We start from the raw sequence: 22,304 nt of genomic DNA on the forward strand, positions 1-22,304 counted from the left end.
ATTGTGTTTATAAACCTGCAGCGCTGTTCATTGTGTTTATAAACCTGTTATAGCGCTGTTCATTATGTTTATAAACCTGTTATAGTGCTGTTCACTGTGTTTATAAACCTGCAGCGCTGTTCATTGTGTTTATAAACCTGTTATAGTGCTCTTCACTGTGTTTATAAACCTGTTATAGTGCTGTTCACTGTGTTTATAAACCTGCAGCGCTGTTCACTGTGTTTATAAACCTGCAGCGCTGTTCATTGTGTTTATAAACCTGCAGCACTGTTCACTGTGTTTATAAACCTGCAGCACTGTTCATTGTGTTTAGAAACCTGTTATAGTGCTGTTCACTGTGTTTATAAACCTGCAGCACTGTTCATTGTGTTTATAAACCTGCAGCGCTGTTCACTGTGTTTATAAACCTGCAGCACTGTTCACTGTGTTTATAAACCTGTTATAGTGCTGTTCACTGTGTTTATAAACCTGCAGTGCTGTTCACTGTGTTTATAAACCTGCAGCACTGTTCATTGTGTTTAGAAACCTGTTATAGTGCTGTTCACTGTGTTTATAAACCTGCAGTGCTGTTCACTGTGTTTATAAACCTGCAGTGCTGTTCACTGTGTTTATAAACCTGTTATAGTGCTGATCACTGTGTTTATAAACCTTCAGCACTGTTCACTGTGTTTATAAACCTGCAGCGCTGTTCATTGTGTTTATAAACCTGCAGTGCTGTTCATTGTGTTTATAAACCTGTTATAGTGCTGTTGACTGTGTTTATAAACCTGTTATAGTGCTGTTCATTGTGTTTATAAACCTGTTATAGTGCTGTTCACTGTGTTTATAAACCTGCAGTGCTGTTCATTGTGTTTATAAACCTGCAGCGCTGTTCATTGTGTTTATAAACCTGCAGCACTGTTCATTGTGTTTATAAACCTACAGCGCTGTTCACTGTGTTTATAAACCTATTATAGTGCTGTTGACTGTGTTTATAAACCTGCAGTGCTGTTCATTGTGTTTATAAACCTGCAGCGCTGTTCATTGTGTTTATAAACCTGCAGTGCTGTTCATTGTGTTTATAAACCTGTTATAGTGCTGTTCACTGTGTTTATAAACCTGCAGCGCTGTTCATTGTGTTTATAATCCTGCAGCGCTGTTCATTGTGTTTATAAACCTGTTATAGCGCTGTTCACTGTGTTTATAAACCTGCAGCGCTGTTTACTGTGTTTATAAACCTGCAGCGCTGTTCACTGTGTTTATATACCTGCAGTGCTGTTCATTGTGTTTATAAACCTGTTATAGTGCTGTTCATTGTGTTTATAAACCTGCAGTGCTGTTCATTGTGTTTATAAACCTGCAGCGCTGTTCATTGTGTTTATAAACCTGCAGCGCTGTTCACTGTGTTTATAAACCTGTTATAGTGCTGTTCACTGTGTTTATAAACCTGCAGCGCTGTTCACTGTGTTTATAAACCTGTTATAGTGCTGTTCGTGTTTATAAACCTGCAGCGCTGTTCATTGTGTTTATAAATCTGCAGCGCTGTTCACTGTGTTTATAAACCTGTTATAGTGCTGTTCGTGTTTATAAACCTGCAGTGCTGTTCATTGTGTTTATAAACCTGCAACGCTGTTCATTGTGTTTATAAACCTGTTATAGTGCTGTTCACTGTGTTTATAAACCTGCAGCGCTGTTCACTGTGTTTATAAACCTGCAGCGCTGTTCATTGTGTTTATAAACCTGTTATAGCGCTGTTCATTGTGTTTATAAACCTGTTATAGCGCTGTTCATTGTGTTTATAAACCTGTTATAGTGCTGTTCACTGTGTTTATAAACCTGTTATAGCGCTGTTCACTGTGTTTATAAACCTGCAGCGCTGTTCACTGTGTTTATAAACCTGTTATAGCGCTATTCACTGTGTTTATAAACCTGCAGCGCTGTTCACTGTGTTTATAAACCTGCAGCGCTGTTCATTGTGTTTATAAACCTGCAGTGCTGTTCACTGTGTTTATAAACCTGCAGCGCTGTTCATTGTGTTTATAAACCTGCAGCACTGTTCATTGTGTTTATAAACCTGCAGCGCTGTTCATTGTGTTTATAAACCTGTTATAGTGCTGTTCACTGTGTTTATAAACCTGCAGCACTGTTCACTGTGTTTATAAACCTGCAGCGCTGTTCACTGTGTTTATAAACCTGCAGCGCTGTTCACTGTGTTTATAAACCTGCAGCGCTGTTCACTGTGTTTATAAACCTGCAGCGCTGTTCATTGTGTTTATAAACCTGCAGTGCTGTTCACTGTGTTTATAAACCTGCAGCGCTGTTCATTGTGTTTATAAACCTGTTATAGTGCTGTTCATTGTGTTTATAAACCTGCAGCGCTGTTCATTGTGTTTATAAACCTCTTATAGTGCTGTTCATTGTGTTTATAAACCTGTTATAGCGCTGTTCACTGTGTTTATAAACCTGCAGCGCTGTTCACTGTGTTTATAAACCTGTTATAGCGCTGTTCACTGTGTTTATAAACCTGCAGCGCTGTTCACTGTGTTTATAAACCTGTTATAGCGCTGTTCACAGTGTTTATAAACCTTCAGCGCTATTCATTGTGTTTATAAACCTGCAACGCGGTTCATTGTGTTTATAAACCTGTTATAGTGCTGTTCACTGTGTTTATAAACCTGCAGCGCTGTTCACTGTGTTTATAAACCTGTTATAGCGCTGTTCACTGTGTTTATAAACCTGCAGCGCTGTTCACTGTGTTTATAAACCTGTTATAGTGCTGTTCGTGTTTATAAACCTGCAGTGCTGTTCATTGTGTTTATAAACCTGCAACGCTGTTCATTGTGTTTATAAACCTGTTATAGTGCTGTTCACTGTGTTTATAAACCTGCAGCGCTGTTCACTGTGTTTATAAACCTGCAGCGCTGTTCATTGTGTTTATAAACCTGTTATAGCGCTGTTCATTGTGTTTATAAACCTGTTATAGCGCTGTTCATTGTGTTTATAAACCTGTTATAGTGCTGTTCACTGTGTTTATAAACCTGTTATAGCGCTGTTCACTGTGTTTATAAACCTGCAGCGCTGTTCACTGTGTTTATAAACCTGTTATAGCGCTATTCACTGTGTTTATAAACCTGCAGCGCTGTTCACTGTGTTTATAAACCTGCAGCGCTGTTCATTGTGTTTATAAACCTGCAGTGCTGTTCACTGTGTTTATAAACCTGCAGCGCTGTTCATTGTGTTTATAAACCTGCAGCACTGTTCATTGTGTTTATAAACCTGCAGCGCTGTTCATTGTGTTTATAAACCTGTTATAGTGCTGTTCACTGTGTTTATAAACCTGCAGCACTGTTCACTGTGTTTATAAACCTGCAGCGCTGTTCACTGTGTTTATAAACCTGCAGCGCTGTTCACTGTGTTTATAAACCTGCAGCGCTGTTCACTGTGTTTATAAACCTGCAGCGCTGTTCATTGTGTTTATAAACCTGTTATAGTGCTGTTCACTGTGTTTATAAACCTGCAGCGCTGTTCATTGTGTTTATAATCCTGCAGCGCTGTTCATTGTGTTTATAAACCTGTTATAGTGCTGTTCATTGTGTTTATAAACCTGCAGCGCTGTTCATTGTGTTTATAAACCTCTTATAGTGCTGTTCATTGTGTTTATAAACCTGTTATAGCGCTGTTCACTGTGTTTATAAACCTGCAGCGCTGTTCACTGTGTTTATAAACCTGTTATAGCGCTGTTCACTGTGTTTATAAACCTGCAGCGCTGTTCACTGTGTTTATAAACCTGTTATAGCGCTGTTCACAGTGTTTATAAACCTTCAGCGCTATTCATTGTGTTTATAAACCTGCAACGCGGTTCATTGTGTTTATAAACCTGTTATAGTGCTGTTCACTGTGTTTATAAACCTGCAGCGCTGTTCACTGTGTTTATAAACCTGTTATAGCGCTGTTCACTGTGTTTATAAACCTGCAGCGCTGTTCATTGTGTTTATAAACCTGTTATTGCGCTGTTCATTGTGTTTATAAACCTGTTATAGCGCTGTTCATTGTGTTTATAAACCTGTTATAGTGCTGTTCACTGTGTTTATAAACCTGTTATAGTGCTGTTCACTGTGTTTATAAACCTGCAGCGCTGTTCATTGTGTTTATAAACCTGTTATAGTGCTGTTCACTGTGTTTATAAACCTGTTATAGTGCTGTTCACTGTGTTTATAAACCTGCAGCGCTGTTCATTGTGTTTATAAACCTGCAGCACTGTTCACTGTGTTTATAAACAGGCAGCGCTGTTCATTGTGTTTATAAACCTGCAGCGCTGTTCATTGTTTATAAACCTGCAGCGCTGTTCACTATGTTTATAAATCGTGTTACTTCTGTATTTGTTTTTTTAAGTGGTGGATTTATTTCTGTTTATTTATTTATTAGTTTGTAGGTTTCTTTGATTGTCTCTTTATTCATTCGTTTGATTATTTGTGCGTGTATATTCGTCCACTGCGTCTGACTCAGTATGTACACTCCTCTATGTTTATAAACCTGCAGCGCTGTTCATTGTGTTTATAAACCTGCAGCACTGTTCATTGTGTTTATAAACCTGCAGCGCTGTTCATTGTGTTTATAAACCTGTTATAGTGCTGTTCACTGTGTTTATAAACCTGCAGCACTGTTCACTGTGTTTATAAACCTGCAGCGCTGTTCATTGTGTTTATAAACCTGTTATAGTGCTGTTCACTGTGTTTATAAACCTGCAGCACTGTTCATTGTGTTTATAAACCTGCACAGCTGTTCATTGTGTTTATAAACCTGCAGCGCTGTTCACTGTGTTTATAAACCTGCAGCACTGTTCACTGTGTTTATAAACCTGCAGCACTGTTCACTGTGTTTATAAACCTGCAGCGCTGTTCACTGTGTTTATAAACCTGCAGCGCTGTTCATTGTGTTTATAAACCTGCAGCGCTGTTCATTGTGTTTATAAACCTGCAACGCTGTTCACTGTGTTTATAAACCTGCACAGCTGTTCATTGTGTTTATAAACCTGTTATAGCGCTGTTCACTGTGTTTATAAACCTGCAGCACTGTTCACTGTGTTTATAAACCTGTTATTGTGCTGTTCACTGTGTTTATAAACCTGTTATAGTGCTGTTCATTGTTTATAAACCTGCAGCGCTGTTCACTATGTTTATAAATCGTGTTTCTTCTGTATTTGTTTTTTTAAGTGGTGGATTTATTTCTGTTTAATTATTTATTAGTTTGTATGTTTCTTTGATTGTCTCTTTATTCATTCATTTGTTTGATTATTTGTGCGTGTATATGCGTGCACTGCGTCTGACTCAGTATGTACACTCCTCTATGTGTGCTCTATTACTACTGAGTTGTGTAATGGGTTTTAATTCTCCTCCAGATAACTTTGTGGTGGATCACAGCTCCTGTGTTCGAGCCTGTCCGAGTAACAAGATGGAGGTGGAGCAGAACCACGTCAGGATGTGTGTCCCCTGTACTGACATCTGCCCTAAAGGTGCGTAGAATAGAAGAGAAGAGAAATTCACTATGGCGGATATAATGACCGATAACAACTTTGAAGGAAATGCAGTACAATAGGAATAATCCACTTGGTGGTGTGCTGTTACAGGAAAATAATCAGCAGTGGTGTGGCATGATTCTAGTAACAGCATGTCTTATGTCTTGAAGTGTTTTATTCCTCTTATACCACACCAAATTTTTCCATGATTATGGCAATTTATTTATGGCATTTTGGCAGACACCCTTATCCAGAGTGTCTTACATTTATTATTTATCTTACATTTATCTCAGTTGATTGTATTTATTTATTTATTTATTTATTAAAGGACGACACGTCATCTTTTTATCAGTTTATAGCTATGTGTCGCTACTGTTGTCACATAAACTCCTCTGTCCTGAAGGTATCGGGGAAAAATGCTGGTAAAGTTACAGCTTTAGCTCTGACACTGGAGACTCCTTCCGTAAATGTTAAATAAACACTTCCTTACAGAAAACTACGGGAAACACACAACCATCAATTAGTGACCTTTTCTTTGTTGGTTTATTTATTCATTCTTTCATTGATTTATTCATTCATATGTTTATTATTTTATTAATATTAGTAATTGATTTATTTTTGGTTTCTTTTAATTTTTTTAAAATTTCTTTGTTTGTTTGTTTGTTTGGTTGTCCATTTGTTCATTAACTAATGAGATTTGTTCATTTATTACTTGCTTGTTTGGTTTTTAGTTTTTTTTTATTTTTTATTTTTTAAATTTGCTGGTTATTTATTTGTTGTTTGTTTGTTTATGTATTTGTTGCTTTGTTTGCCTGTCCATTTGTTCATATCTAATTAAATTATTTTTATTAGTTTAATTAATTACATTTGTTTGTTCTTTGTTTTTGCCTCTTTCTTTCTTTACTTGGTTGTTTGCTATTTTATTTTATTTTATTTGTTCCTTTATTTATGAGTTTGTTATTTATTGTTTGTCTGTTAATTTATTGATTTGCTGTTTATTCTTTTGTTTGTTTGTTCATTTGTCCGTTGTCCGTTTGTTTGTTTGTTCGTTCACTCATTTATTTGTTGATTCCACACATTTTAAAATCTGTTTCAGTCCGTTCACATGTATGTCCCTGTGTAAGTCATTACTATAGAAACGATAACGATATTGGAGCTGCTGTGACCAATCAGAATCGTGATCAACACGCGATTTTAGTTTTTTTCTCTTTTGACTCTAACGAACTATTTACTCATGATGATCAGTTCGGACGTCTGTTTATTTTGAAGCGTTTTTTTTTTTGTACTTCAGTGTGTGATGGAATAGGGACGGGCGGTTTACACACGGCTCAGACCGTCGACTCCAGCAACATCGACAAGTTCATCAACTGCACCAAAATCAACGGCAACCTGATTTTCCTCATCACTGGTATTAAAGGGTGAGACTTTTTTTTGTCTCCTGTAACCACTTCAAAATATCCACTTTGTCACTTATCTATTTAAAGGTAACGTTTTTAGCCAGTCAGTCATCGTAGTCGCTTATCCTGACCGTAACAAGCCAGGAATTTTATCTAGCTAGACCTTGAATACCACAGAAGAACGTTTCTTAACATGGGTTGTGTTACGTCCTTCTCAGTTGTTTGGATTAATAAAGCACAGAAATGACAAACAAACCAATGTTAGTACATAAACTAGCTAATATTAGCTAGGTTGCTTAAATATGCGTTGGAACGCGGGCTGAATGAAGGAACTCTCTTCATGTCTCATTGGGTGTTGGATGCAGCTAGCCTGCTAACACTAGCTCGCTAGCTAAAGTCTAGAGTAGAAAACAAAACGATAATGCCTGGTTGTTTCTGATGCTTTATTATTATTATATATTTATTATTGTTATTATTATTATTATTATTATTATTATTATTATTATTATTAGTGCTGTTTTTTTTCTGCCCAATCTGCATTGTCTGTGTATTTATTTCGCGTATTAGCATTAACGTCCTTGCTAAAACCCACGACAGAAGATCAAAACACATATATCTGACGAGGTTCAAATTTTTATTTTTGTTGAGATTTTTATAGTTGAGAGATTTTTCATTCCCATTTCCACTCGTATTTTATAACGTCACGAGCGTGTCGTTATGAAGAGATTGGGCGATTTTCAGAAACTTCTTCTGACAATCTCACACGAAATAACATTTGTTTGTTTCTTACGTTTCTTCTCTGCTCGTGGCAGAGACATGTACCATGGTACCGCAGCTCTGGACCCTGAACGCCTGAATGTCTTCCGCACTGTCCGAGAGATCACAGGTGAGTTCAGTGTGAATATAAAGACACATGATATTGTTATATCGTGTTATCTACTGTAACACTTTCATGTAATGTAGAAGATTCAATTCAGATTGGGCAGAAAGAGTCACATGACAAGTTATTCTTGTGTTTTGTTTTGATTAGTCGTTACGTCTTGGTTTTGCTTTTGTGTTTTTAGTTTTACTGTTTTGACTTGTTGTATTCTTGATTTGTTGTGCTTATAGATTTTCTGTTGCAATTTTAGTTTCACTGTAGTGTTGTAGTTTTCGCTGTAGTGTTGTTGGTTTTGCTGTAGTGTTGTAGTTTTCGCTGTAGTGTTGTTGGTTTTGCTGTAGTGTTGTTGTTTTCGCTGTAGTGTTGTTGGTTTTGCTGTAGTGTTGTTGTTTTCGCTATAGTCCTGTTGGTTTTGATGTAGTGTTGTTGTTTTTGCTGTAGTGTTTTTGGTTGCACTGTAGTGTTGTTGTTTTCGCTGTATTGTTGTGTTTTTCTGTAGTGTTGTTGTTTTCACTGTAGTGTTGTTGGTTTTGCTGTAGTGTTGTTGTTTTCGCTATAGTCCTGTTGGTTTTGATGTAGTGTTGTTGTTTTCACTGTAGTGTTGTTGGTTTCACTGTAGTGTTGTTGTTTTTGCTGTAGTGTTGTTGCTTTGGCTGTAGTGTTGTTTTCGCTGTAGTGTTGTTGTTTTCGCTGTAGTCCTGTTGGTTTTGCTGTAGTGTTGTTGTTTTCACTATAGTCCTGTTGGTTTTGATGTAGTGTTGTTGGTTTCGCTGTAGTGTTGTTAGTTTTTCTGTAGTGTTGTTGTTTTCGCTGTAGTGTTGTTGGTTTTTTATGTAGTGTTTTTGTTTTCACTGTAGTGTTGTTGGTTTTTTCTGTAATGTTGTTGTTTTCGCTGTAGTGTTGTTGTTTTGCTGTAGTGTTGTTGTTTTCACTGTAGTGTTGTTGGTTTTGCTGTAGTGTTGTTGTTTTCGCTGTAGTGTTGTTGGTTTCGCTGTAGTGTTGTTGTTTTCGCTGTAGTGTTGTTGGTTTTGCTGTAGTGTTGTTGGTTTTGCTGTAGTGTTGTTGTTTTCGCTATAGTCCTGTTGGTTTTGATGTAGTGTTGTTGTTTTTGCTGTAGTGTTTTTGGTTGCACTGTAGTGTTGTTGTTTTTGCTGTATTGTTGTGTTTTTTCTGTAGTGTTGTTGTTTTCACTGTAGTGTTGTTGGTTTTGCTGTAGTGTTGTTGTTTTCGCTATAGTCCTGTTGGTTTTGATGTAGTGTTGTTGTTTTCACTGTAGTGTTGTTGGTTTCACTGTAGTGTTGTTGTTTTTGCTGTAGTGTTGTTGGTTTTTTCTGTAGTGTTGTTGTTTTTGCTGTAGTGTTGTTGTTTTCACTGTAGTGTTGTTGGTTTTGCTGTAGTGTTGTTGTTTTCACTGAAGTTGTTGTTCTTTTTGCTGTAGTGTTGTTGGTTTCACTGTAGTGTTGTTGTTTTTGCTGTAGTGTTGTTGTTTTTTTCTGTAGTGTTGTTGTTTTCACTGTAGTGTTGTTGGTTTCACTGTAGTGTTGTTGTTTTTGCTGTAGTGTTGTTGGTTTTTTCTGTAGTGTTGTTGTTTTCGCTGTAGTGTTGTTGTTTTCGCTGTAGTGTTGTTGGTTTTGCTGTAGTGTTGTTGTTTTCACTGAAGTTGTTGTTCTTTTTGCTGTAGTGTTGTTGGTTTCACTGTAGTGTTGTTGTTTTTGCTGTAGTGTTGTTGTTTTTTTCTGTAGTGTTGTTGTTTTCGCTGTAGTGTTGTTGGTTTTGCTGTAGTGTTGTTTTCACTGTAGTGTTGTTGGTTTTGCTGTAGTGTTGTTGGTTTTTTCTGTAGTGTTTTTGTTTTCGCTGTAGTGTTGTTGGTTTTGCTGTAGTGTTGTTGTTTTCGCTATAGTCCTGTTGGTTTTGATGTAGTGTTGTTGTTTTCACTGCAGTGTTGTTGTTTTCGCTGTAGTGTTGTTGGTTTTGCTGTAGTGTTGTTGTTTTCACTGTAGTGTTGTTGGTTTTTTCTGTAGTGTTGTTGTTTTCACTGTAGTGTTGTTGGTTTTGCTGTAGTGTTGTTGTTTTCGCTATAGTCCTGTTGGTTTTGATGTAGTGTTGTTGTTTTCACTGTAGTGTTGTTGGTTTCACTGTAGTGTTGTTGTTTTTGCTGTAGTGTTGTTGCTTTGGCTGTAGTGTTGTTTTCGCTGTAGTGTTGTTGTTTTCGCTGTAGTCCTGTTGGTTTTGCTGTAGTGTTGTTGTTTTCACTATAGTCCTGTTGGTTTTGATGTAGTGTTGTTGGTTTCGCTGTAGTGTTGTTAGTTTTTCTGTAGTGTTGTTGTTTTCGCTGTAGTGTTGTTGGTTTTTTATGTAGTGTTTTTGTTTTCACTGTAGTGTTGTTGGTTTTTTCTGTAATGTTGTTGTTTTCGCTGTAGTGTTGTTGTTTTGCTGTAGTGTTGTTGTTTTCACTGTAGTGTTGTTGGTTTTGCTGTAGTGTTGTTGTTTTCGCTGTAGTGTTGTTGGTTTTGCTGTAGTGTTGTTGTTTTCGCTGTAGTGTTGTTGGTTTCGCTGTAGTGTTGTTGGTTTTGCTGTAGTGTTGTTGGTTTTGCTGTAGTGTTGTTGTTTTCGCTATAGTCCTGTTGGTTTTGATGTAGTGTTGTTGTTTTTGCTGTAGTGTTTTTGTCTGCACTGTAGTGTTGTTGTTTTTGCTGTATTGTTGTGTTTTTTCTGTAGTGTTGTTGTTTTCACTGTAGTGTTGTTGGTTTTGCTGTAGTGTTGTTGTTTTCGCTATAGTCCTGTTGGTTTTGATGTAGTGTTGTTGTTTTCACTGTAGTGTTGTTGGTTTCACTGTAGTGTTGTTGTTTTTGCTGTAGTGTTGTTGGTTTTTTCTGTAGTGTTGTTGTTTTTGCTGTAGTGTTGTTGTTTTCACTGTAGTGTTGTTGGTTTTGCTGTAGTGTTGTTGTTTTCACTGAAGTTGTTGTTCTTTTTGCTGTAGTGTTGTTGGTTTCACTGTAGTGTTGTTGTTTTTGCTGTAGTGTTGTTGTTTTTTTCTGTAGTGTTGTTGTTTTCACTGTAGTGTTGTTGGTTTCACTGTAGTGTTGTTGTTTTTGCTGTAGTGTTGTTGGTTTTTTCTGTAGTGTTGTTGTTTTCGCTGTAGTGTTGTTGTTTTCGCTGTAGTGTTGTTGGTTTTGCTGTAGTGTTGTTGTTTTCACTGAAGTTGTTGTTCTTTTTGCTGTAGTGTTGTTGGTTTCACTGTAGTGTTGTTGTTTTTGCTGTAGTGTTGTTGTTTTTTTCTGTAGTGTTGTTGTTTTCGCTGTAGTGTTGTTGGTTTTGCTGTAGTGTTGTTTTCACTGTAGTGTTGTTGGTTTTGCTGTAGTGTTGTTGGTTTTTTCTGTAGTGTTTTTGTTTTCGCTGTAGTGTTGTTGGTTTTGCTGTAGTGTTGTTGTTTTCGCTATAGTCCTGTTGGTTTTGATGTAGTGTTGTTGTTTTCACTGCAGTGTTGTTGTTTTCGCTGTAGTGTTGTTGGTTTTGCTGTAGTGTTGTTGTTTTCACTGTAGTGTTGTTGGTTTTTTCTGTAGTGTTGTTGTTTTTGCTGTAGTGTTGTTGGTTTTGCTGTAGTGTTGTTGTTTTTTTCTGTAGTGTTTTTGTTTTTGCTGTAGTGTTGTTGTTTTTTTCTGTAGTGTTGTTGTTTTTTTCTGTAGTGTTGTTGTTTTTGCTGTAGTGTTGTTGGTTTTGCTGTAGTGTTGTTGTTTTCGCTATAGTCCTGTTGGTTTTGATGTAGTGTTGTTGTTTTCACTGCAGTGTTGTTGTTTTTGCTGTAGTGTTGTTGTTTTCGCTGTAGTGTTTTTGTTTTTTTCTGTAGTGTTTTTGTTTTCGCTGTAGTGTTGTTGGTTTTGCTGTAGTGTTGTTGGTTTTGCTGTAGTGTTGTTGTTTTCGCTATAGTCCTGTTGGTTTTGATGTAGTGTTGTTGTTTTCGCTGTAGTGTTGTTGGTTTCGCTGTAGTGTAGTTGTTCTCACTATAGTGTTTTCGGTTTCGCTGTAGTGTTGTTGGTTTTGCTGTAGTGTTGTTGGTTTTGCTGTAGTGTTGTTGGTTTTGCTGTAGTGTTGTTAGTTTCGCTATAGTCCTGTTGGTTTTGATGTAGTGTTGTTGTTTTTGCTGTAGTGTTGTTGGTTTCACTGTAGCGTTGTTGGTTTTTTCTGTAGTGTTTTTGTTTTCACTGTAGTGTTGTTGGTTTTGCTGTAGTGTTGTTGTTTTTGCTATAGTGTTGTTGTTTTCGCTGTAGTCCTGTTGGTTTTGCTGTAGTGTTGTTGTTTTCACTATAGTCCTGTTGGTTTTGATGTAGTGTTGTTGTTTTCGCTGTAGTGTTGTTGGTTTTGCTGTAGTGTTGTTGTTTTCGATATAGTCCTGTTGGTTTCACTGTAGTGTTGTTGGTTTTGCTGTAGTGTTGTTGTTTTCACTGTAGTGTTGATGGTTTTGCTGTAGTGTTGTTGTTTTCGCTGTAGTGTTGTTGGTTTTGCTGTAGTGTTGTTGTTTTCGCTGTAGTGTTGTTGGTTTCGCTGTAGTGTTGTTGGTTTTGCTGTAGTGTTGTTGTTTTCGCTGTAGTGTTGTTGGTTTTGCTGTAGTGTTGTTGTTTTCGCTGTATTGTTGTTGGTTTTGCTGTAGTGTTGTTGTTTTCGCTATAGTCCTGTTGGTTTTGCTGTAGTGTTGTTGTTTTTGCTGTAGTGTTGTTGGTTTCACTGTAGTGTTGTTGGTTTTGCTGTAGTGTTGTTGTTTTCGCTGTAGTCTACTTGGTTTTGATGTAGTGTTGTTGTTTTCACTGTAGTGTTGTTGGTTTCGCTGTAGTGTTGTTGTTTTCGCTGTAGTGTTGTTGGTTTCGCTGTAGTGTTGTTGTTTTCACTATAGTCCTGTTGGTTTTGATGTAGTGTTGTTGTTTTCGCTGTAGTGTTGTTGGTTTTGCTGTAGTGTTGTTGTTTTCGCTGTAGTGTTGTTGTTTTTTTCTGTAGTGTTGTTGTTTTTGCTGTAGTGTTGTTGGTTTTGCTGTAGTGTTGTTGTTTTCGCTATAATCCTGTTGGTTTTGATGTAGTGTTGTTGTTTTCACTGTAGTGTTGTTGGTTTCACTGAAGTGTTGTTGTTTTCACTGTAGTGTTGTTGGTTTTTTCTGTAGTATTGTTGGTTTTGCTGTAGTGTTGTTGTTTTCGCTTTAGTGTTGTTGGTTTTTCTGTAGTGTTGTTGTTTTCGCTGTAGTGTTGTTGGTTTCACTGTAGTGTTGTTGTTTTCGCTATAGTCCTGTTGGTTTTGATGTAGTGTTGTTGTTTTCGCTGTAGTGTTGTTGGTTTTTTCTGTAGTGTTGTTGGTTTTGCTGTAGTGTTGTTTTCGCTGTAGTGTTGTTGGTTTTGCTGTAGTGTTGTTGTTTTCGCTGTAGTGTTGTTGGTTTTGCTGTAGTGTTGTTGTTTTTGCTATAGTCCTGTTGGTTTTGATGTAGTGTTGTTGTTTTCACTGCAGTGTTGTTGGTTTCACTGTAGTGTTGTTGTTTTCGCTGTAGTGTTGTTGGTTTTTTCAGTAGTGTTGTTGTTTTCGCTGTAGTGTTGTTGGACGGGAGGTTGTTAGGGCAGTTAGCCCCCAGTGCTATGGTAGGGCCTCCCCTAGCCAAGGCTGTCCCAAGTTTTCAGTGTTCTCTGGTTCTCTGGTCACCGAGCTGTCACAGGGCAACGAAAATCTGATGCTTTCCCTCCAATAGAATGTGGAACAGTCGTTATTTCCTGGTCCGCAAAAAATAGAGGAGTATGCGGCCAATTTTAGATCTGTGTCATCTGAACTGTACTCTTCGGACATACAGGTTCAAGATGCTGACGCTCAAACTTATCATGCCACAGATTCAGTTCGAGGACTGATTTGTGATGATAGATCTAAAAAGTTCATATTTCCACATAGAAATATCGCCCAGTCACAGGAAGGTTTGCGTTGGAGGCGACGCATACCAAGATTCAGCTAGACCCAGTAGAGTTCACTGTAGTGTTGTTGGTTTTGCTGTTGTGTTTTTGGTTTTGCTGTTGAATCACTGTTACTTTTTGTTGCGTTGTTGTTTTGCGTTTTTGTGTTTCTGAATTTTCTCTTGTGCTGTTTTGCTTCCGTTAATGTGTGTTGCACTTATGAGCCAAATTAAATATCAGGGAAACAAAAAGAAAACCAACAGCATTTAGAAGCCCTTGGAGAGAAAAAAAAAGAAGCGATAACCGTAATAATTTTTGTGTGACTTAATAGTTGCATGAATTGCGCACTGTTCTGTTCTGTTCCGTACGAGTACGGACCTGCGTTCATTTGAGAGTCAGAATTGTTCTATATAACACCCTGGGTGCTGCCGTGTTGGGTTTTTATAGGTGAGGAGAAGGGATTTCTTTTGGATATGACAGGAAATTGGTGACCAGAGTGCATTAAAGAGAGAGAGAGGGTGAGAACTCTGGCAGCTGAATTTCAGATGTATTGCACGCTGGAGAGTGAGAAAAAGAAAAAAGCGCTCCGCAATAATCGCCAGTTATGAAAGCGTCCTTAAAATGGAGCACAGTATCGCGCAACATTGTTTGATTAAATGTAGCGACATACAAAACAATAAAGTGTGTCTCATATTAAAGCTTTTTGTCACTCCGAACCCCAGACTGTGGCACGCCAAACGACTAATAAACTGAAGCGCTTCCTTCATAATGACAATGCTGGCAGGAAGGAAGAGCAATGAGCCCCCCCCCCCTCCTCTGTTTATTGATCATTTTAACGCTGAAAAATTACAGCCAGTAATATTAAACTCTTCGTAGGCGTCCTTGTATAAAATTGAGGCTCTAAATATCTTCCTCGCACTTTTACTGTAGTATCCAGTATACTATTTTTCTAAATTGTTTATGATGCCATATATATATCTATATCTATATCTATCTATCTATATCTATATATATATATATATATATATATATATATATATATATATATATATATATATAAATATATATATATATATATATACACACTGCCATATACTATATACTGAGTCTCCAAAGTTTCATCGGTTTTCCTGACAGGAAAGTGCGCCGTAGTTTCTCAGCCTGCTTTAAAAAACTTTGAAGAAGTTAAGATTAATGTCAATTGAATATATGAAGTAATAACCAAATATAATTCGAATACATAGATGTTTACTGTATGTGATTTGGATTTGCTTAAATAAACAAAACTGTACACGTTTTAGCTCATTTGTACTTTCCTTTACGATGAAGGCTGGTTTTTCTATACCAGCATCTCTGGAACTCTGGAACTCCTTTTTTTTTTTTTTTTTAGTGTTGTTTATTAACAAAGAAACAAAAAAGAATGTTCTATGAGGAAACGTTTCTTTAACATGCCATTTTTCTCTTATTAACTTATTAAAAACTGAGGAAATGTGAGGGAACGACTGTTTATAGTTAGCGCCACTAACATAATTGATAACAGCCCTGCTGAAAAAACCCCCCCAAAACCCCAATTGAAACTGTTACAGAAAATCGAGTGGTTTCCACTACAAATACCATTAAAACCATTAACAAATGTAGTGGATTTTATGCCATATTCTATAAGGATTTAATGCTTTTGTATTCGTCTCCACTAGACATAAACATGCCACTGATACAACCCAACAGATTACCACTACAGATCCACAATGACCATTATAGTTTCCATTAAAACCAATACAATTCCCATTAGAGTTCGCAGTAATGGTTTCCATTGTTTGTTTGTTTTTTATCAGGGAGAAGCTAGCTTGTCATTTGCATATGTTCCACAAGTTAAAATGCAACTATAATTAGATATATATATTTGTAATGGTTGGTATATTGCTGTGTTGTATGAGGATTAACAGATTTCAGGGATGATATTATAGGAAAATAATCAACTTTCAGGTGGTAAGAGTAACTGCATCATGGGTTATTTTAACATAACGGCATAACCATGCTGCTTGACGTGAATAAATAATGGCCTTTCCCGATCTTCGTAGACGTATGAACTATAGTATTTATATGTTAAATATTTTCCTCCGTAAATATTGACATATCTTTTTCATTTTATTTATTTATTTATTTATTTTTAGAAAGCTTACAGTCAAGGTTGCCAGGTTTTAGCTCAATCCCCACTTCAACTATTCTACTATAAAAGACTCCAAAAAGTCTTGCCATTAACAGTTTTTCTCAGCATTCCTGACAAAGTTACATCCGTTAAAAAAAAATAATACATGCTGATTTGATGTTTGTCTTCCTGTTTCAGGATACTTGAATATCCAGTCATGGCCAGAGAACATGACAGATTTCAGCGTCTTTTCTAACCTTGCTACTATCGGGGGAAGAACGCTCTATAGGTAAGACACTGCTGTACATACTTGTATGTGTGCATAAGTTTGCACCCCACCACGGGATGCTTTGTAAGTTGTCTATAAAAGTAATGTTATAGATACGAAACGCAAGACACAGTCGTTCTAATGTTCACTATGTTATAGTTTCCTCAGTAACGACTTACATAGGGACGGATTTCAAACCACGTGTACTCATGGAAACTGTGAAGTTTTCTGTCAAGGAGACGTTTGTTTATTTAACATTTTATGGAAGGAGACTTCAGTGTCAGCCCTGGCTTATAACAGTAAGCGTGTTCTGTCACACTTTGCTTCGTGGTTTCGCTCTTACATCACAAGCTGCGTTTTATTTATTTATTTATTTGTGTTGCCGATTGACTTCAAGTCAATCAGAGAGAGGGGGAGGGGGGGAAACGCTGATGAGGGAACAAATCATTACGACTGTTTAGAGCTGCCGTAATGTAAGCAAGAACAGGAAGTAGCTAATTTCGTGGACATTCTGCAATATGAAAATGTCGATACTGTACTGTATACATGGAGAAAAACGTAAACGCCAAGCATACGTTAGGACTACAACAGTTCGGGACGTGCTGATATAGGAACAATAAAATAAAATCAAAACTTCAGGGTGGTAGCAGTGACGTTATTTTACTATTTTTAGTGTACACACTAGTGGCTATATTTAGGGATTGGCGTAGAGGACATTTTGTATTAGCACTATATTAGGATCCTTCGCTCAAATAATGACAGGACGATTGAAGGTCATTTGAGTGTCATAGAGACTGAATTGTTGTTGTTTCTAGCCTACAATTTGCACATGTTTATGAAACCCCCTCTATAATTGTGTGTAAATGAGTATAATTACTGTCAGTGACATTAACATTATTTATTTCATTTTAAATTTTTGATAATATTTAAATGTGTAATTCAGAGGTTGTGGTTGTGAATGAAGTACATTTTTTTCCTTTAGTATCGCCACATGAAGGTGTTGCCCAATCTTGAGTTTTTACATCAATGTTCTGTCTGAATTTTTTATTCATTCAACTTTCTATTTATTTAATGTTTATTTTTCCATTTCAGTGTGTAATCAGAAATACATTCATAATTAAGAGAACTTGTGCTCTCCTAATTATAGTGTTTCATGTGTGATTAAGAAAAGAAAAGAAAAATCATTTCACTATATAAGGGCGTTGACATTAGCTTTAAATTTTTTCTCTTTAAATATCCACTGAGTAGAACTTTTCGTTGAAAAGCAGACAGAGTATTAAAAATTCACACACACATTTCACTCACATCTGATACAATGTGGGTTTTTTTTTTGTTCTTTTCCCACAGTGGTATCTCTCTGTTGATCCTGAAGCAGCTCTGGATCACGTCCCTGAGCTTCCAGTCTCTGCAGGAGATCAGCGCCGGGAACGTGTACATCAGCAACAACAGCCAACTGTGTTTCTACCACACACTGAACTGGACGAGGTTTTTCCGCTCCGGCAGTCAGCGAGCGCTGCTGAACAGCAACAAGGAGACGCAGCAGTGCAGTGAGTCGAGCCGAGTTTCAGTTTATACTTTCACCAGAAACAGTAACAATAATGGTGCTTTTTTTTTGTTTTGGTCCATGGTGCTTGGACTCCAGAGTTGCTCCTTTGTATATAAACTCTTGTGTTTAAAGCTGCAAAATTAATCAAATGTATGGCATAATAGTGATACTACTACTACTACTACTATGAATAATAATAATAATAATAATAATAATAATAATAATAATAATAATATTAACATAAGAATGTTCATATGAAGTGATATGTGATTTCTTTTCTCATACATTTTTTTTTTTTTTTTACATGTTTTCACCTATTTGAAGTATATTCCCATTGATATTTTAGATTTTTTTAGTACACCTGGGTGACTAGGAACAGGAAATTGTGACAAAACCATGACTTCCTGTTTCACCGAGGTATAAATATGAGGTAACACATAGGCCAAATTCCCTTAGTCATTCATAACAATGGGTAAGAGCGAGGAATATAGCTGTGATGTGCAGCAAAAGGTTGCTGAGCTTCACACAATGGGAAGTGTCTATAAGAAAATAGCACAAGCATTGAAAACGCCCATTTCCACCATCAGGGCAATAATTAAGAAGTTCCAGTTAACTGGAAATGTTATGAATCGACCTGGAATTGGACGTGTGTCTATATCGTCTCAACGCACTGTGAAGAGGATGGTTCGAGTGGCCAAAAAATCTCCAAGGATCACAGCTGAAGAACTGCAGAAGTTAGTTGCGACTTGGGGTCAGAAAGTCGCCAAAACTACAATCCGAAGTCACCTACATCACCACAAGGTGTTTGGAAGGGTTTTAAGAAAAACGCCTCTACTCTCATCCAAAAACAAACTCGAGCGTCTTCAGTGTGCAGACACGACTGGAACTTCAAATGGGATCGGGTTCTATGGTCAGATGAAACCAAAATAGAGCTTTTTGGTAATAAACACCAGAGGTGGTTTTGGAGCACACAGAGAGGTAGCCATATGGAAAAGTACCTCATGCCCACTGTTAAATATGGAGGTGGATCTTTAATGTTTTGGGCTGTTTTTCTGCCAGAGGTTCTGGACATTTTGTTAGGATACATGGCATCATGGACTCTATCAAATATCAACAGATATTAAATGAAAACTTGACTGCCTCTGCCAGAAAGCTTCAAATGGGCCATGGTTGGATCTTCTAGCAGGACAATGATCCAAAACATACATCAAAATCAACACAAAAACGGTTTACTGTCCACAAAATCAAGGTCCTGCCCTGACCATCCCAGTCCCCTGACCTGAACCCCATAGAAAACCTGTAGGGTGAACGGAAAAGGAGAGTCCACCAGCGTGGACCTCGAAATGTGACGTATCTGGAGAGATTCTGTATGGAGGAACGCTCTCAGATCCCTTTCCATGTATTCACCAACCTCATCAGGCGTTATAGGAGAAGACTCAGAGCTGTTATCTTGGCAAAGTGGGGTAGCAGAAATTATTGACTAAAGGACGACAATAATTGTTGCACACCTATATTTAACATATATATATATATATATATATATATATATATATATATATATATATATATATATATATATATACACACACACACACACACACACACACACACACATATATAACTGGATAAGCCTGTGTTGTGTTTGCAATTGTTTGATTTTAGTGAATTTTTTTAACCAAAAAAAAAATAAATAAAAAAATCCAAGGTTTAAACAATAAAGACAAATTTTCACTGCCTTCTTTGCTCATATTTAGCCAGGGTGCCAATATTAGTGTATGGCGCTATACATGTAATATTATAAGATATATGATACAAGATAGCATATACGAATGGAGCTTGTACTAATGTAATAAGAAAAGACTGGTGATTAAAAAATTCATAATCTATATTTGGGTTCATACTGCACCTGGATTTAAAAAAAAAAAAAAAAAACTTATTATTTTTAGTATATAATATAGCATATTTCATTTTTTATAACGTCATAATACATTTACCTGCAAGTGTCTTACTATAACATTAATGCTTACATGAATGTGCTTTTAAAGCCTAATAACAGAAAGTTAAAGATGAGGGGGGAAAACAATGAACCTCTTAGAATGACTGAGCTGCAACAATGCATTGCTCCACTAGGGGGCTCTGTTGGAACTTACTGAGTTCCAACAGAGCCTGAACTGAGAAATGGACTGGTGATTTACTCTAATGGACTGGTGATCCATCCAGGGTGTATTCCCGCTTCCTACAGAGATAGACTCCGGACCAACCCCCCACCCCATACTGCACCCTGACCGGAATAAATATATTCATAATTCATAATCAGAATAAATACAAGGAATCCTCTCCATCATTTATGATGAGACATGCCATTTGTTCTCCATCCTCCCCAACGCTGTTTGTAACTCTCAGCCATTTTGTTTTCTGAAGGGTTTAATAGTGGGAGGATGTTTCTCATCTTGTGAGAATGCATTTTTCGTTTTTAATAGTAAGTGAGATTAAACAGGAAAAGTTCATAATTTATTATAAGAAACAGTTTGTGGTTTGTTTGTGGATCACCAACAACGTCAATAACACACGATAACTAATGAAAAGGTTTGGAAGATTTAAAAAAAATAAAAATTGTATGCATACAGTACAGTATGGAATAATGTTAGGGCAGCCTTATAGGTTTCATTATTTACAGTAAATGAGAATAAATGCTATGTTTATTTGTTTGTTTATTTGTTTGTTTGTTTGTTAAATATCACTTCTAAAGGTTTTTTTTTGTTTGTTAATTTAGGTGGGTTGTGCTGTTTCTTATCCTGATAGGATAAGTTCTCATTTATTTATTAATTGCTTTGTTTGTTTGTTTGTTTGTTTGTGTGATGTCATATTTATTTATATATTTTTCACTTATATGTGTCTGTGTGGTTTTATCTGCTGCTGTTTGTTTGTTTATTTATATTGTGCCTAAACGCTAAACAAGTGCTTGTGTTTTTTGTTTTGTTTTGTTTGACTTTTTTATTTAGTTTTATCTTAATTTTTTATTTAGGTGGGGAGGGAGGGAGGGTGGCTTTTTCCTTATCTTTTCATTATTTATAGTAAGTGAGATTAAATAGGATATTTAAGTGTATTTGGTTGTTTTATTTAGTTTATATTTCTTATTTGTTTCTTGTCATTTCTCATGCTTTCGTTGTTTATAGTACGTGGGATTAAGCGCGAGATTATGTTGGTTTGTTTACATTGCTCGTAAAATGTTGGACTATTTTGTTTATTCTCTTTTGCGGGGGCATGGGGGTGGGGTCGTAACTTTTCGTTGTTTATTACATTTAAGTGGGATTAAATGGGATATTATTTATTGATTTATTTGTTTTTAAAAAAATCTTTATTGCTTAAAATCTGGACCTGTGTTTGTTTGTTTTGTTTTGTTTAGTTCTATAATTTTTTTTGGTTTGTTTGGCAGGGGTGGGGTGGGTGTTTATAGTAAGCGGTACTAAATGACATAATGACGTTATTTTGCTTTTTAATCTTTCCCAATAACAGTACCATCTTTGTTTTATATAGCCGCTAAATGCTCCAGACTCCAGACTTTATTTATTTATTTATTTATTTATTTAATACATTTTTAAAAGGTATTAATTACGTTAATTAATTATTTAATTTCAGTGTGAAATTTTTAAAAAAACATTTTATTACTCACATTACTGCAGATTTTCCCCTAAACTCAGGACCGGTGTTCCGTTGAGCCACTTATTTTTTAATGTATTTATTTTTAATTTTATTTTTTATTTTTTAAGGTGTTTCTTGTAAAACGGACTCACATTTACATTTAAATTGAAAATGGATAAAAGAAATCGATATTCATTTCTCTTTAAATCTTTTAAACACTCTGATTTAGTAAACATGATTTTGCACAGAACACACACACACACACACACGCACACGCACACACACGGCGCTAAACCCATTGAGACTGAAGATATGCGGCTCACGGTCAGCTGTCAGAGTGACGAGTGTGGGATAAAGACGTTATTGATTCAGCGACAGCGCTGAGTTCAGCAGTGTATTCATGTGTATTAGTGTGTATTCGTATGTGTGTGTGTGTGTGTGTGTGTGTGTGTGGGTAAAACAGATCACAGGAAGTGTGCGCTCATACACAGCTGACAGGGTAATGTGTAGTTTGTCTTATTTAAGAAAGTTGTTGTGTAATTATATTGTCTCTCAGCCCGGGGAACCTCGAGGAACAAAATGGACGGTATTTAATTAGAATTAAATGAACCTTTAATTTTTACATTTTATTTATTTACTTATTTATTTACAGAGCAGCGTGTGCGTCATACGTTGGGGTCCCAGTCCTGACTAGTGTGTGTGTGTGTGTGTGTTTTCCAGTTACAGAGCAGCGTGTGTGTGATAAGCTGTGTTCAGAAGCAGGATGTTGGGGTCCCGGTCCGGACCAGTGTGTGTCCTGTAGATACTACAGTCGAGGGAGGACGTGCGTGAAGTCCTGCAACCTCTACCACGGGTCAGTGTGATTACTAATCCCCGTGTCACCACCCTGGCAGCGGTAGACAGTTTCTGAAGCTCTGCTGGTTACTAGTTTCAGGTCCAGGTCCCAGGTCACTTTAGCGAGCACTGAACACTTTAACATCCTAAACATTAAAAGTCAGCACATTGCTAGACAGAA

General features: G+C 36.7%; 1 protein-coding gene across 1 annotated transcript in view; it reads left to right on the forward strand.

Moving 5' to 3' along the window:
- The window catches only part of LOC108258402 (receptor tyrosine-protein kinase erbB-4), a 114,598-nt gene that overhangs the window by 81,416 nt on the left and 10,878 nt on the right, over window positions 1-22,304 (forward strand). The window contains exons 8-13 of the mRNA XM_053676131.1: window positions 5,378-5,491; window positions 6,786-6,912; window positions 7,704-7,777; window positions 16,032-16,122; window positions 17,449-17,662; window positions 22,021-22,142. Of these exons, the coding sequence (XP_053532106.1) occupies window positions 5,378-5,491; window positions 6,786-6,912; window positions 7,704-7,777; window positions 16,032-16,122; window positions 17,449-17,662; window positions 22,021-22,142 (742 nt within the window). The remainder of the gene's footprint in view (window positions 1-5,377; window positions 5,492-6,785; window positions 6,913-7,703; window positions 7,778-16,031; window positions 16,123-17,448; window positions 17,663-22,020; window positions 22,143-22,304) is intronic.

Source organism: Ictalurus punctatus, chromosome 26, assembly GCF_001660625.3.
Source record: "Ictalurus punctatus breed USDA103 chromosome 26, Coco_2.0, whole genome shotgun sequence".
NCBI classification, from domain to species: domain Eukaryota; kingdom Metazoa; phylum Chordata; class Actinopteri; order Siluriformes; family Ictaluridae; genus Ictalurus; species Ictalurus punctatus.